Source organism: Styela clava, chromosome 6 (assembly GCF_964204865.1).
Source record: "Styela clava chromosome 6, kaStyClav1.hap1.2, whole genome shotgun sequence".
Taxonomy (NCBI): Eukaryota; Metazoa; Chordata; class Ascidiacea; order Stolidobranchia; family Styelidae; genus Styela; species Styela clava.
The window spans coordinates 8,496,252-8,511,766 of NC_135255.1; the positions used below are offsets into that span (position 1 = coordinate 8,496,252).

Below are 15,515 nucleotides of genomic sequence, written 5' to 3' on the forward strand. Positions count from 1 at the left end.
TAGTACGGATTGGCAAAGTTCTGTTCTACCTAGGTGCTGTTCCTATTTTTATCTAGTCTAAGGATTCGCTCAAAGATGAAGTTTATTTTTGTTTTATATGTCATTTCCTAAAGGTAACACCTAGCATCAGCATGCAAGAAAAAGGTGTTTTGGAGAAGCCTAATAATAAGTAACAATGGGAAAAGATATATGAAAACTAGTACGAAACTCTGACTGCCATCCAAATTTTGGACGCGTCCTTGGTTGCATCATAGCACACGAATTTGAAATAAACTGACACGGGAGGAGTTTTAATGTGACCGATTATAATATAAGCAAGAGAACAGTATGAAACTATTATTTCTTACTTAGATGTACACCGGACACCGAAACGTATTAAGTGTACCAGGGAAGGGTTAGGCCATAATTTTATTCCAATTTTCCCTATTTTAGTTCCATTACGAGTGCGGGGACTAGCCAAGTGCCTCTCGTAGTATTTGTACCTGAAATTATGGCCAAACTCTAACCTGGTACACATACTAAGTCCCGGTGTCCGCCATCTTGGTTCACATATTACGGGAGTACCCGCAAATGATCTTAACATCCATTCATCTAAAGCAGGGGTCGGCAAACTTTCGTTGTTCGCGGGCAGAAAAGGTCGCAAGTCATTGGCGGTCCGCACATATTTTTAGAAAGTTAAAAACCGAAGGAATGGCCAATGAATAGGCTCATAAAATGAGTGATTGTGAATTATATACTTGTTAGGTTATAACATAATTTAGTGTCTTAAAACAAATTCTGTCATGTTATGAATATAATTGTCAATACAGCTGTTTAGTTAATATAATTCAGTAAAGCGTCGCCGGCCAGATTATATTGCTCCGCTAACCGTAGTTTGTCGACCCCTGATTTAAAGCTATAGTTAAGAGTGTCGTCGAAACATTCCTGAAAAGAGCTTTGTAATCACCAGAGATTATGAAAACTACATTATATTCAGGAAATGTGTTGATGGTGAAAAAAATGTTTCGAAAGCTTTATGGGTGTATACCCGTGATATACATCCAAATGCTGAAGATCTTCTGCGAATATTAAACGAAATTAAAAAGTTTCAAAACGGATGGAATGAGGTTCCTTTATATTTTTCCAAATGTGTCTATGTGCGAAATCTTGAAAGGTTTACTAAGACATGAACAACAAAGCTAGAATTCCTCACTTTTATCATGCAGTTATTATATTCTACATTGTATCAGCAATGTTCCCTCTACTTTTTTGTAGTATGTCTGCGCAGAAATTTTGGTGTGTGCGCACTTTTTTGGAAATGACTAATATTTGTGCAAAAAACAATGAAGAAATTTTGGCGTTCTAACCGGGTAATGGGCGGGCCAACAACAAACTTTCTTAACCGGCCAATCGAGAACATTGTTACATTACATCGTAATACGTCTGTGCGCAGTAAATCTATGTGTGTGCGCAGCCTCTGAAAGCTGTTTGCGCGCGCACACTTTAGAGCAGTGATTCTCAAGCTAGGGTTTGAGAGCCGCATGCGGCTTTCAACAACCTGTGCTGCGGCTCTAGTTATTGCTTCAAAAATTGATTACTTTCAAAAAAAAAATTCATTGAAAACTAATCATTGACTAGAAATAAAAATGTGAAGCGATTTCTCGGCCACTCGCACACTTTTCACTAGGAAAGATTTTGGACGTTGCTGTAATCATTGGCTTGCTTTCGTACATTTTCAGTTTTTGTCGCATTTCCGAATATTAGGTATAAATCAAATAACTCAATCAATATTTTAATTCTGGAGCATTTTAATTTTGTTCCAGTAATCGAAAAATGGTCTCGAAATATCTGGCGATCATCTCAAGCAGCTACTGCACCTTGCATCCTCCCCGATTACGGCCCGCTTTGACAAACTTATTAGAAATCAAAGACAAGTTAAATGGGTGTTAGTCTAGGGTGGTTTTTTTACTGTTTAATGGTTAATTTCATCATAATCACTGATGTCTTTGTCACCGCGATCGTTTCGGCGGCCATATCTCAAAGTATTCTAAATTCCCGTCCTTTCTCGTATTTTGCAAGAATAAGGGGTCGCCGGAAATCGAAGTTTCATATTTCTAGTATACCCTTGCGTTCACATCAGCAACAGCTGTTGAACACATTAGGGGTTGATTTCAAAACCAAATTACATTTATCCAGAGCTTCATCCTCTGCTTTGGCTTTGATCTTCCTCCTCACCGCTTGTATATTAACCGTGCCTGCTTAAAGTGAACGACAACCGAGATGCAGATATTTATTAAAATGATAATTGAGTTTCTCATCCTTTTCTATATGGTGTTCGTGTTATTACTTATCGATTTTAATTGGTAAGTATGTTGATAGGTATTTGTTCGTCTGTTTGTTTGTCTGTCTGTCTGTTATATGCACGCGATATCTCACGAAAGCGAGATTGAATCTTCTCCAGATTTTGCATATGCATTCATCATATGTCGTTCCAGAAGTCTATTGATTTTGGATGAATTATGTAGTATATATATTTAGCGAGGTATTAATTAATTAGTGATGGGACACAAGGTGTCAATATGGAGTAAGAGCGCTGTTTTGGGATCCCCCAACTTTCGATCGATAAGTCTTCGGTCTCTGACCGATATTCTCGTTTTAGTATTAGATTGATGACCTAGCAAATTTACGATTGCGTGAATCCTGAATGTGGATTTCAAATAGCGATTAAAAACATTGGCAATAAAGGCATTTCTATGCCTTTGTGGCTAATAGTGGGTCAGACGCTAATTATAACTAATTCCTTCAAGTTTTAACGTGAAGGAAACGCCTATGCCTATCTAACAACGAATTTCACACATGCAGGAACAAGGTCCTTTCTCCATCATTCATCGAGCACAGCCATTTTCCATAATTAAGCCACCAATTTAGCAAATTACCAATAAACTTCTTTGGATTCTTTTATATGTAAATCGGATTGCTTTTTATTAAATTTGTGAATAATATTAAATTTTAATCTATATTCACCTTGCCGAAAATGTGACCCAGTGTATGTAAAAAATGGTTACTGCTCAATCGAACGTAATGCCCCCAATACATGAACCCCTGTTACAATTCGACCATGAAGCCTAGCCTACTCAAACGCAACGTGAAACTAGCAACGCTGCTATTACTATTGCGGGGTTCTCTACGATGTGGTATCATAGATCGGTACTTCTTACTTATCGATTTTAATCGGTAAGTATGTTGATAGGTATTTGTCTGTCTGTATGTTTGTCTGTTAGATGCAAGGGATATCTCAAGAAAGCGAGATTGAATCTGCTCCAGATTTTGCATGTGCATTATTCTTATCTCGGAACAAAAGCCTATTGATTTTGGGCGAATTATGTCGTATAATTAGCGAGTTATTGATTTATTAGTGATGGGACACAAGGTGTCACTATGGAGTAAGAGCGCTGTTTTGGGGGATCCATTAACTTTCGATCGATAAGTCTTCGGTCTTTGACCGATATTCTCGTTGTACATTTATCAAGAACTACGCACCGACAGTTTTATGTCTTGTGTTGAATGATGCTTATATCATGATATTTTATTATCCCTACTTTACGTTTGTTACAAGTCATTTTCTCATATTTCAATCAAAAGTTGTTCTTCAGTTTCTGTAAGCGTAACGTTAGTAGCCTCATCCTACAAAATACTATGATGATGCGTTTTAAATTAAACAAACTGCAAGGTGTGCAATGATTCCGCCAAACGTTAATTTGATTAAGTTCTAGGCAGTTTATTGTCAATAGCGAAAGATAAGTTCTCTGAAAACAGATTTTCAGCAGCACATTTCTCGCCTTATCAACGATCAGCTGTTGGGGGGCATTATGGCATCATAGATTGGCGCCTATTGAATATTTATCATGAACTACGCGCCCCGGCAGTTTTATGTTTTATATTTTCCACCAAGCGTTAATTTGAATATTTTGTGGACAATAGACCTTAGTCATTTAAAACCCATCCTACGCGCAAAAATAAGAGTGACGTTAGAAATTTTTTTAAACATCAGCTTTTATGGGAAATGTGATCACCAGAGCAGAAATTTGCATTTTTTGGGATTTTCTAGCAATATTTTACTATGGAAGTGTGCAGTTCTAAGGATAGAATATTTTTTAGATAGTTTTCGGTATTTTTATCACAATAAACACAGTCAAGATTTTTGATAATCGTTCATCGAAATTTTAATGGGCGTGGTGTTTCCACTGACGTTGACTTTACACTTCATGTAATAAGCTAGGTGGATAAACGTTTGTATGTATACGACTTATTCTGATTTGATTTTTATATTCTGATATGATCTGACAGAATATAAAAACTCCACAACACGGCGCTTGCAGATTGCTCTATTCTCCAATCTTCAGCCTCGGAATTCAATTCAACAGGAATACTATCATGTGGAGACCTGTTGCTGGAAAACCATTTGTTGCCTTTTCTGTCTGACAATTCAATAAAGTTTGACATGTTTCTGTTGTAGCAAATCTATTAAAAAAATCTTAAAAAATTCGTCGAAGAAATACCCGGAAGGAGTTTTGTAATCACCACAGATTATGAAAACTGCATTATTTTCAGAGAAATTTAATTATAATTGTAGGTAAAATTAGACAAAAATCCCGTAAATTCCCCGTCGTTCCCTCTTGCAAAGTAAGTGCTATCTACTTCGGATCGACCAGTTGAACCATGAATTCCTAACCAATTCAATAAAAAATAGAGAACTTAACTAAGCCAACTTCCTCAGCTCACTTCCTCGATCATTTGATTTAACCTACACAGAATCAAATGATCAATAGCGCCTTAGAAAACGACCACGATAAGTTCCGCTTGACTCAAAGGAAGTCGCGCCTCCTGTATGTGTGCGTCATCATCGATTCGAAACAGTATTGTTTACCTTTTATTCATCTTATTTTCATATTTAGATATATTGCATATTTGTCTACCGAGTTTCACAGTTTGCCTATTCTAGGAATTTATATAGGTTTCCGGGTAATATCAATTTATGAATCTCACGGCGTGAAATATAATCTAAAAACACGATAGAATGATAATATAACTAAGTACATTAGTAAAAGCTCAAACTAACACGGGGCCTATGCCTATCTAACAACGAATTTCACACATGCAGGAACAAGGTCCTTTCTCCATCATTCATCGAGCACAGCCATTTTTCGGTTTCGTGTTCGTTGAAAATATTCGTATAATTCGACTACAAAATCTATTTGCCTGCCACTAATTACGGCGCATGTTAATTATCATTGAATGGCAATTAAAAATCAACTTGTTTAACATTTAAATCCAAGTAATAGTTTCACATTTAATGCATTTGATCGGCGCTCCAAAATTAATTTTCACAATTTCTAATGTTCTATTTTCAAATGCGGGTACTACTGACTACGGAATAATGGTCGATATTTGAAATAGGACTTGCAAATTATTCACCATAAACCGTCAGGCAAAGAGAGGCGGGCTACATGAAACCGTTGCGTCGTGATTAGTGGTGGGCAAATAGTTTTTTTAGTCGAATTATTCGACTATTTGCAACGAACACAACACCGAATAATGAGTATTGTCATTTCAAACAACCGTATTTGGGATGTCGGCCGCCGAAAAGATCGCCGTGACAATTTTATTTTTCGGAATTTACTTGAAGACTGAAAACTTCGCAACAATTCAGCGATTTTTATTTCCTAATTTGTCATAATCCCAGGCCTCAGTAAGTACTTTTGTCACCGCGATCCTTTCGGCGGCTTGACATCCCAATTGATGATGATAAACTTTATTAAAGCACTTTTTATTCACTAGTAAATATTATTTCTCATGCAACGGCGGATATCGCAGTTTGATTTTTATTTTTTGGACAGAAATTTGATTTCACATCGGCGACGATGTCAAAGACAACTATTAAGATGTGCATTCACAACACAAATTAATTTTTGCTGCTTTTTATCTTTTTTGAAGTATTGTATCACAGTTTGTGCATTAAGGTCCCAATTTTAAGCGAACAGTATTACTGACCCCGGAATGCGATATTTGAGAAAATATTCGTGAATGTGATAGTTGACTTTTTTATGCTTTCGATTTTATATCGTGTCCGTTTTACTTTCGTATTAATAATAATTAAAAACTCCGCAAATTGGTAATCTCTCTAATACTCAGTGTTGAGAATTAACGTAACTCAGCTTTGGAATGAAACACTGATACTAAATACTTGAATAAATCGGCAATAATGGCATTTCTATGTGGTCAAAATAATATTTCTCCTCGTCCCCAATATCCCGGAAAATTTCCATAGAATACAAAATTTACCAGTCGTACTTATCTGGTTCGACAATTCTAAATTTACAAAAACGGTGTTGGCTCGCTTTATTCAAAATTAGAAAATATGATAATCCTTACCCGTAAGTGGGACACGTGGTACAAGTGGGACAATTGGGAAAAGATGAGACAGATGGGACGAGTGGTACACGTGGGACAAGGGGTACACGTGGGACAAGTGGTACACGTGGGACACGACATTTTTGAGACACCGGTATAAAAGCTACAACTAGTTATGTTGGATCGACGTGATTTTGTATTCTCTATTACAATTTTTTACGTTGTTTACTAAGCTAATATAATACTAACAAACTTCTATAAAAGCAGTAAGATATAACTTAAATTTTGTTAATACATTCAACGAATTTTTGTTTTCTTGTGCTTTTCTAGTATATATATAGTATGGATTGGCAAAGTTCTGTTCTACCTAGGTCGCGTTCCTATTTTTATCTAGTCTAACGATTCGCTCAAAAATGAAGTTTATTGTGTTTGCCATTGTATTTGTCTTACATGTCATTTTCTAAAGGTAACACCTAGCATCAGCATGCAAGAAAAAGGTGTTTTGGAGAAGCCTAATAATAAGTAACAATGGGAAAAGATATATGAAAACTAGTACGAAACTCTGACTGCCATCCAAATTTTGGACGCGTCCTTGGTTGCATCATAGCACACGAATTTGAAATAAACTGACACGGGAGGAGTTTTAATGTGACCGATTATAATATAAGCAAGAGAACAGTATGAAACTATTATTTCTTACTTAGATGTACACCGGACACCGAAACGTATTAAGTGTACCAGGTTAGGGTTAGACCATAATTTTATTCCAATTTTCCCTATTTTAGTTCCATTACGAGTGCGGGGACTAGCCAAGTGCCTCTCGTAGTATTTGTACCTGAAATTATGGCCAAACTCTAACCTGGTACACATACTAAGTCCCGGTGTCCGCCATCTTGGTTCACATATTACGGGAGTACCCGCAAATGATCTTAACATCCATTCATCTAAAGCAGGGGTCGGCAAACTTTCGTTGTTCGCGGGCAGAAAAGGTCGCAAGTCATTGGCGGTCCGCACATATTTTTAGAAAGTTAAAAACCGAAGGAATGGCCAATGAATAGGCTCATAAAATGAGTGATTGTGAATTATATACTTTTTAGGTTATAACATAATTTAGTGTCTTAAAACAAATTCTGTCATGTTATGAATATAATTGTCAATACAGCTGTTTAGTTAATATAATTCAGTAAAGCGTCGCCGGCCAGATTATATTGCTCCGCTAACCGTAGTTTGTCGACCCCTGATTTAAAGCTATAGTTAAGAGTGTCGTCGAAACATTCCTGAAAGGAGCTTTGTAATCACCAGAGATTATGAAAACTACATTATATTCAGGAAATGTGTTGATGGTGAAAAAAATGTTTCGAAAGCTTTATGGGTGTATACCCGTGATATACATCCAAATGCTGAAGATCTTCTGCGAATATTAAACGAAATTAAAAAGTTTCAAAACGGATGGAATGAGGTTCCTTTATATTTTTCCAAATGTGTCTATGTGCAAAATCTTGAAAGGTTTACTAAGACATGAACAACAAAGCTAGAATTCCTCACTTTTATCATGCAGTTATTATATTCTACATTGTATCAGCAATGTTCCCTCTACTTTTTTGTAGTATGTCTGCGCAGAAATTTTGGTGTGTGCGCACTTTTTTGGAAATGACTAATATTTGTGCAAAAAACAATGACCCGGGTTATTATTATATGACTTGGTATTTTAAATACGCGCTTAAGGTTTGTTGCTATTTTACCTTGCGTTGTTTGTGTGCGGCTCTTCACAGCTTTGAGGTTTGAAATGCGGCTCTGGGACTAAAAAAGTTTGAGAACCACTGCTTTAGAGGGAACACTGTGTTTCAGTACGTTTTGTTTAACAAAGTTCTTACGGCCTTATTTATATTAGGTAAATGCATTCCTGTTTAGTCTGACATAATTAAATATGCTTATTACTGTTGGGTTGCATGAATATATTAGATACATAATTGATAAATTGGCAACATGAAGATAAATAGTGAAAATGAATGAAATTTATGCATAAAATTATATGTAACTTGATTAATAACTATTAATACGAAACGTTTTTTCACAAAGGACATTTAGGTTGAATATTTGTACGTTAGTGATTTTATTCACGTTAACAGTATAATTAATTGTTCATCATCATTTGAAGAAAATTAGCTCCCCATCATAGTTGTGCCCAGCCTTTTACTTTCTAGCCCTTGGTGAAAGAGCGGGAAAAATGATGCTGTCGTCGTCTTTTCTCAACAACACTTTCATAATCTCTACATCCCACTGACTAGCCATCTCTTTTATCGGTACGAATAAAAGATCTCCATTGTCAGGTGGAGCTGACACATACTGACTATTAGAAGTGCATTGTAAATATACTCCACTTCCAAATGTATGGATTAGGAATGACCTAAATATTGAATGGTTGAATAACATAATTATTATAGCAATCAACATTGCCAAACGTAGAAAGTTATATCACGTACAGATTGCGCATACAAATCATGATTAACAACATTCGAAAAGTTACCAAAGCTATTTTACATACTAAAATTTGTTGTTTTCAAATAATCACACATTCTGCACTGCAGTCGATATTACTGCGGTATATTGGATAATTTTGCACAAGGTAAGTTATATTCATTTGGTGTCAGCCGAAAAATTGTGAATTTGATACTTTTACCCTTTTTAAACAATTTGATTTATATTATTTATAATTACATAGCATACCTAGATATAGTATTTCTACTATAGTTCAACTCGACTATTGGCAATATTCCATTTGTTTAACACAAGTGTGTGTGTACAACTTTTAAATACAGGAGGGCCAGATACGAATAATTGGGTAAAACTGTGGGCCGCACCTTTATTTAACATAGGCTTACTAGAAGTTGGAGGTACACAAATTTTGGTTATAGATCTTGTGACATGCGTTGTTCGCTTTGCACGAGCACAGGTATAGACTTTGCAACGCAAAGGAATGGGAATTACTCGCACGTACCAGTTTAAAAACTCGTTTCGCGGGCCACACAATATTACCTTGTGGGCCACAATTGGCCTGCGGGCCGCAGATTGCACACCCCTGGTTTTACACATAAAAGAATGATACTCACGTCCCAACTTCTGAAAATGTTAAAAGATCATTCGCTTTAAAACTTTCAACTGAAAACCCTATTGTATGATTGTCTCCTTTAGAAATGAACCACTCTTGATCACTACTGAGTTGCTGGGCCTGGATAGGTGTATTTATTTGAGCTCCCTCACTCATCCATTTCTGTGAACTCGACAGTTGATGGATTTGCACCTTAAAAGGTTCAATCACACTGCAGAAAAAAGACATTCCTCGGGTATCTTTAATACAAGTGATCGCTCAGTATTTTGCAATTACAGCATTACAAAAAAGCGTTTCCATTTGAGAGGTTTATATCTGGGAATTCGGGGAACGGAGTGAATTTCCCTATTTATTGAGTAACTCATTTCACGGTACAGAAAAAGCTAACTATAAATATTGGTCAATGTGATGGATGCAGAGTGGATCCTTTTCTATTAATATATCATCCACACTAAGTGAATTTGTACATGTGTCGAAATATAAAGTTTCCAGGTGACGTATGTATTTATAAAGTCAGCTTGCTAGAATACAATATCTAAATATATAAATAGAAAAAAAAATGACTAACGCATTTATCATTTCAGAGGACGATGCAATAAGCCAGTGCAAATCATATGATGGAGTGTCGGTCTTTACCATTTCCAGTATTTCGTTATTCTTTCCCAGATATCTATCATACGCGTTTTCAGCCCGCAGAAGTAATCCGAGCTCGGGCTGAAGGAGCATCGTGAAATACCTAGAGAAAAAAGTCTAATTCAGAGTCATGACTGAGTTAAAAATTGTGGAGTAATGAAACCGGAATATTTATCAATTAGTAGGCCTACAACAATCAACAGTCACAACCTGGCTTGTAGAAGGTCGGTACTGTCAAAACAAACATAGAAGACAAATACGAGATTGAGATATCATACTTTACAAATGGAGTACCCCAATGACCATTACTCGTGCCGTAGTTTCAAACCAGCTACATCAGTGCTTGATAGCCTTATTGAAATGGTACACGGTTTTAATCTTCATTCCAATTCTGGTATACCCAGGCTTGTTCATGGGATTCTCATGGGAAGCGTCCCATGGGGTGGGATGGGACAGCACACAGTTGTAATTTTCCATGGGACATGTGGGACACGAATACCGTATGATTTTTGGGGAAATGATAGTAAAACATTTCGTTATTGATTTCGTGTTCATATATTTAAGCATAGCCCTCTTGTTAGTTATAAAGCGCAAAACACATTTAGCTTTAACAATAAACTTCGTGAAGGGCTGATGAACACATGTATATATAATAGTTTTGAATATAAAGTCCGTAAATTTTGTTGTTTTACATGTCTTTTCGTAAACGAAGTCCTATTAAGGAGACGCTCAGCCTAAATTTAACAATCCTATTTAAATTTCATTCCAATGGGAATCCCATGGGATGGGATCGGACAGGAATAATTGCTGTGGGATGGGAATGAGACAGAAAAATATGTCTCGCGGACAAGCCTGTGTATACTCCACCCACTGTACATATGTCAATGAAAACTAATATTATGCAGAAGCATTGCTGAACTTTTTGCCGTCGTGGGCTATCGATGATTAGCGTAATCGATGGTCGTTTACAACTTTCTCCGTCATCATTTCAGTATCAATGTTTATGCAATAGTCAATGTACTCAATAGTTGATAATTTATTCAATTCTAACTTTGCTTTCAAATTTCATCAGCCAATTGTGACAACATCTATGCACTGGATAAGAGAGAACAATCCGTCTGTCTACAATAGGCCCTTTCATATGCCCCACGCTTATCAATTATTAAATCTAACCGTTATAAATTATAATTACGTAATAATTATGTATATGGGTAACCCTGTTTATTCTGTATATGCGTGACTGCAAAATAAAAGTACTTTCATCGTGATTCTGTAACCGTTTCATTTACTTCTACAGTATATATATATATATAAGATATTAATTTTCATTTAATATTGCTAATTCTACGTGTGTGCTACTGTGCCCCGCCAACTCCGTTTGCGCATAGGGTCTTACAATGTTTTTTCCTTCTCCTTGGCCACATTCTTCGTGAGATTCAACGTTAAAAATGAAAATTCATCACCGAAATACACTGATATCGCGAGTTTGAGATGTTGTGTCCAAAGTCCCATGACCGATAATTTACTTTCGCGTATAGTACATAATTACGTTAAGGGAGGGCGTAACAAAATACGAGATCTCTTGAATCTAATGTAATAAACATGCATTGTATGACCGAATCGAGTTATCACACCACTCATCACCTTCTCATTCCATTATTGTGCTTTATATCGTCTTCGTATTCCAGTGTGACATCGTTATTACTGTCGTTATAGGTTACGTACATTTTCTTCTTATGATCGGACAGAATATGAAAACTCCACAACGCGTCGCTGGCAGATCGCTCTATTCTCCAATATTGAGCGGTCTCGGGATTCAATTTAACAGGGATATTATCATTTGGAGACCTATTGCTGGAAATACATTTGTTACCTTCTCTGTCTGCCAATTCAATGTTGACGAAGTTATTAAGTTCTTGCTTTCTTCCTTTTTTAGAAAAACATCCACGAAATATAAAGTTTGACATATTTCTGTTGTAGCAAATCATACAAACAAATTTAATTATAATATTGAATAAAATTAGGCAAAAATCCCGTAAATTTTCGGGCGTTTCTCATACAAAGTAAGTGCTAGTCTACTTCCGATCGACCAGTTGAACCATCAATTTCTGACCAAGTCTACAACAAATAGAGACTTTAACTCTAACTGAGCCAACTGCTTAAACTCACTTCCTCGAACATTTGATTTCACATTCAGATAAAATAATGAACAATAGCTGCTTAGAAACCGACAATAATAAGTTCCGCTTGACTTAAACGACGTCGCTCCTCCTTTGAGTGCGTCATTATCCACCAGGAACAGTTTTGTTTACTCATTATAATCATACTATTTTCATATCTAGTTTTATTGTATAACCGAGTTTGATAGTTTGCGTATACTAGAAATATATATGGTTCTCTGGGGAATATAAATTTTTAAATCTCCTTTTTTTTAAAACGTTACCAGATCAATGTCGCGGATAAATGCACAACCACAAAAGCAAAATGGTGTTAGCAGAACAATGTAAATTCGTTTCGAATTTCGATACCGAAAAACGTCATCAGGGCATTATAAGGTAAAGACACTAGCGGGTATATATATATATATATATATATATATATATATGCGGCAGGGAAATGAAAAAAAATTTCAAGGCGTGTAATCGAATACCACTGTCTAACTCTAAAACACTATATATATAGATATTATATTATAACTAAGTAAATTAGCAAGAGTTGAAGAAAACATAAGATCTATCTTGCATTTTTTTTGTCCTTATATTAAATATTGTTCACTCTTGTTTGGGAATTTTTATAAAATTATTAAAATGATGGGGCAAACAATTCATATTATTTTTTTTTACATTTCATCTTTTATTCTAATTTCTTTTTGATGTGTTTATTTATTTTTTTTTGTTTACCATATAATTTATCTAAAATTCTTTTTGATGTGTTTATTTATTTTTTTTTGTTTATCATATAATTTATCTAAAGATTCTCTATTTTTTTTAAATTTTATTAATGCCCTATGGCTGTGTGTGTGTGTGTGAGTGCGCGAGTGTGAATGATTTGATTCAATAGTTTTAGGTGAGTGAACATGTACCACTTCTTTTTGGCAATACCTTCCATCTTCTATTCTGTACGTTTTAAAATCAAGTTAACTCAGTTAAAGCGTAATTTATGCAAGCAATAATTTTTTCTCATCCAATTCATTAATACAGTGTATTTGATGGTAATATATAAAACGCATATTAAATTTTAGAAATATTCCACTGTGCGGAAAGTAGGGAAATTCCCCCAACTTATGTTAAAATCTACGGAATTGTCAATTTATATAAATTAAAGCGTAATCTTGTCTCAATATTTATCGATTTTAATCGGTAAGTATGTTGATAGGTATTTGTCTGTATGTCTGTCTGTCTGTTAGATGCACGCGATATCTCACGAAAGCGAGATTGAATCTGCTCCAGATTTTGCATGTCCGTTTATCATATCTCGGACCAGAAGCCTATTAATTTTGGGCGAATTATGTCGTATAATTAGCGAGTTATGGATTAATTAGTGACGGGACACAAGGTGTCACTATGCAGTAAGAGCGCTGTTTTGGGGCATCCCCTAACTTTCAATCGATAAGTCTTCGGTCTCTGACCGATATTCTCGTTAATTGATCATTCCCATTCCCCTCCATAACTAAATATTATTTTTGAAGTTTTATCATGTTCTTATTTCATTTTATTGGTTTACACTACAACCTCGTAACACCTCTCTCACTCCATATAGCACTACCTTCTGTAAAACCTCAGTAGTAACTTATGCTGGTATCTTTGGATCACCTTTGGTAAACGTCCAGCCTTAACCCTCCATCCCTCTGAATGGGATGTTCAGTAACTGTTGGTGTCCAGTTTTCGCATTCTTTTCGTAAAGTCATCCAGTTTCTGTGTGTTGTAACGTGTGTAAAAACAGTTTTACTAATATACTTCTCATGAAACTTCATTTTTAAAAATCAATACTTTTCATTCAATTTCAATTATGTATTTTATATTTGTCCACCAAAAACACTATATTAATGAATTGGATGAGAAAAAATTATTTCCTGCATAAATGGGTTATTTCGTGCGCTCCCGAAAGCGCACAATCTAGATCAGGGGTCACCAACTCGTTGCCCGCGGGCACCAAGTCGCCCGTAAAGACCACATGAGTCGCCCGCAGGTATGTTCCAAACTAAGCTTAATAACGGCGCTTATGAGTAAGCTACATCAATTAAATTTTGTCCTACTATTCTTGTGTAAATCACACTTATATGGGAATCGGAAATGGCACTATATTAATTATTGTAGCCATCAACCTGATTTTTATTTGATCTCAGTAATGTGACGGGTCAATTAACACTCTTGCAATTAGGACATCACACTGATATCACTTGCCACGAACCCGCGCTTTTTCTTGTCCGTTGGTTTGTGGAGCAGCAATAATATAATTATTGATTCCAAAGAAAAATGGCAGAAAAACCCACTATTTTCACGATGAATGGGGGTGGATATATTTTTAATACCATGAAAACAGCCTGCGCGTGTCTCATTTGTGGGGCGATTGTAGCGACGGCAAAGCGAAAAGATATTTCACGGCTTGTCACGCAATCTACCGCGCTTAACTATCCACTGGTCAGCGCAGTACGGGCAGAATCGCGATTCAAATCATACAGCAATTCTATTTTACGAGACCATTGTTTCGTTCAGCCTATCTTTGTGAATCAACATTTTTGACATAAACTCAGGATAGGATGGAATTTACATATTTATCCCGGGGGAGAAGATAGCCGATAAGACGGCATAACCATATGGCGAACCAAGGCATCTCGTCCGGTTACCATTTCATGTCGGGTATGGGATTAATTAGGTATTTGTTTTCGTAAGCATGGACTTGATGGCGAAGGAAGCCATCCCCAACGGCGGCAAGGGTCCAGCAATTTTCTAGCACATAACTATCCTCGCATGGGATTCTAACCTGCGAACCTAACGCTTAGCACACTAACGATGGCCACACAGCCGCGACTTTTTAGAAGTACACATTGAATTGGTAGCCCGCGGCCTCATCTGTACCCAGAAAGTAGCCCGCGGCCTCGAAAAGGTTGGTGACCCCTGATCTAGATTCTAAAGCTAAACCTATCCTATTACACCTACTATTTTCAGGTTGTGCGTCATCTTTGTGGTCATATTTCGGGAGTACCGAATTTTCCTACTTTCCGCACGGTGGAATTTTTTTAAATTGACTATGTGTTTTATATATTTTCACCAAATATACTGTATTAATGAATTGAATGAGAAAATATTTTTCCTGAACAAATAACGCTTTAACTGAGTTAAATTGAAGATTTCTTAAATTTTTTTCCTAAATTCGGAGGAAT

At 36.1% G+C, this 15,515-nt stretch overlaps 1 protein-coding gene across 1 annotated transcript; it reads right to left on the reverse strand.

Moving 5' to 3' along the window:
- Nucleotides 1-6,915: 6,915 nt before the first annotated feature.
- On the reverse strand, nucleotides 6,916-12,099 carry LOC120331751 (uncharacterized). Its single transcript, XM_039398891.2, has 4 exons — nucleotides 11,777-12,099; nucleotides 10,068-10,235; nucleotides 9,501-9,710; nucleotides 6,916-8,797 (listed from the first exon to the last, which is right to left on the reverse strand). The coding sequence occupies exons 1-4, from the start codon at nucleotides 12,097-12,099 to the stop codon at nucleotides 8,584-8,586; spliced, it is 915 nt and encodes a 304-aa protein (XP_039254825.2). The 3' UTR covers nucleotides 6,916-8,583.
- Between the last annotated feature and the right edge of the window lie 3,416 nt (nucleotides 12,100-15,515).

Excerpts from the sequence above, each read along its gene's own strand:
- LOC120331751 (XM_039398891.2), bottom strand. The coding sequence starts at position 12,099 with ATGTCAAACTTTATATTTCGTGGATGTTTTTCTAAAAAAGGAAGAAAG. Across the intron at positions 9,711-10,067 it reads TCCTCTGAAATGATAAATGC|TGTGATTGAACCTTTTAAGG; the intron begins GTTAGTCATTTT and ends TTTTTTCTGCAG. Across the intron at positions 8,798-9,500 it reads ACATTTTCAGAAGTTGGGAC|GTCATTCCTAATCCATACAT; the intron begins GTGAGTATCATT and ends TTCAATATTTAG.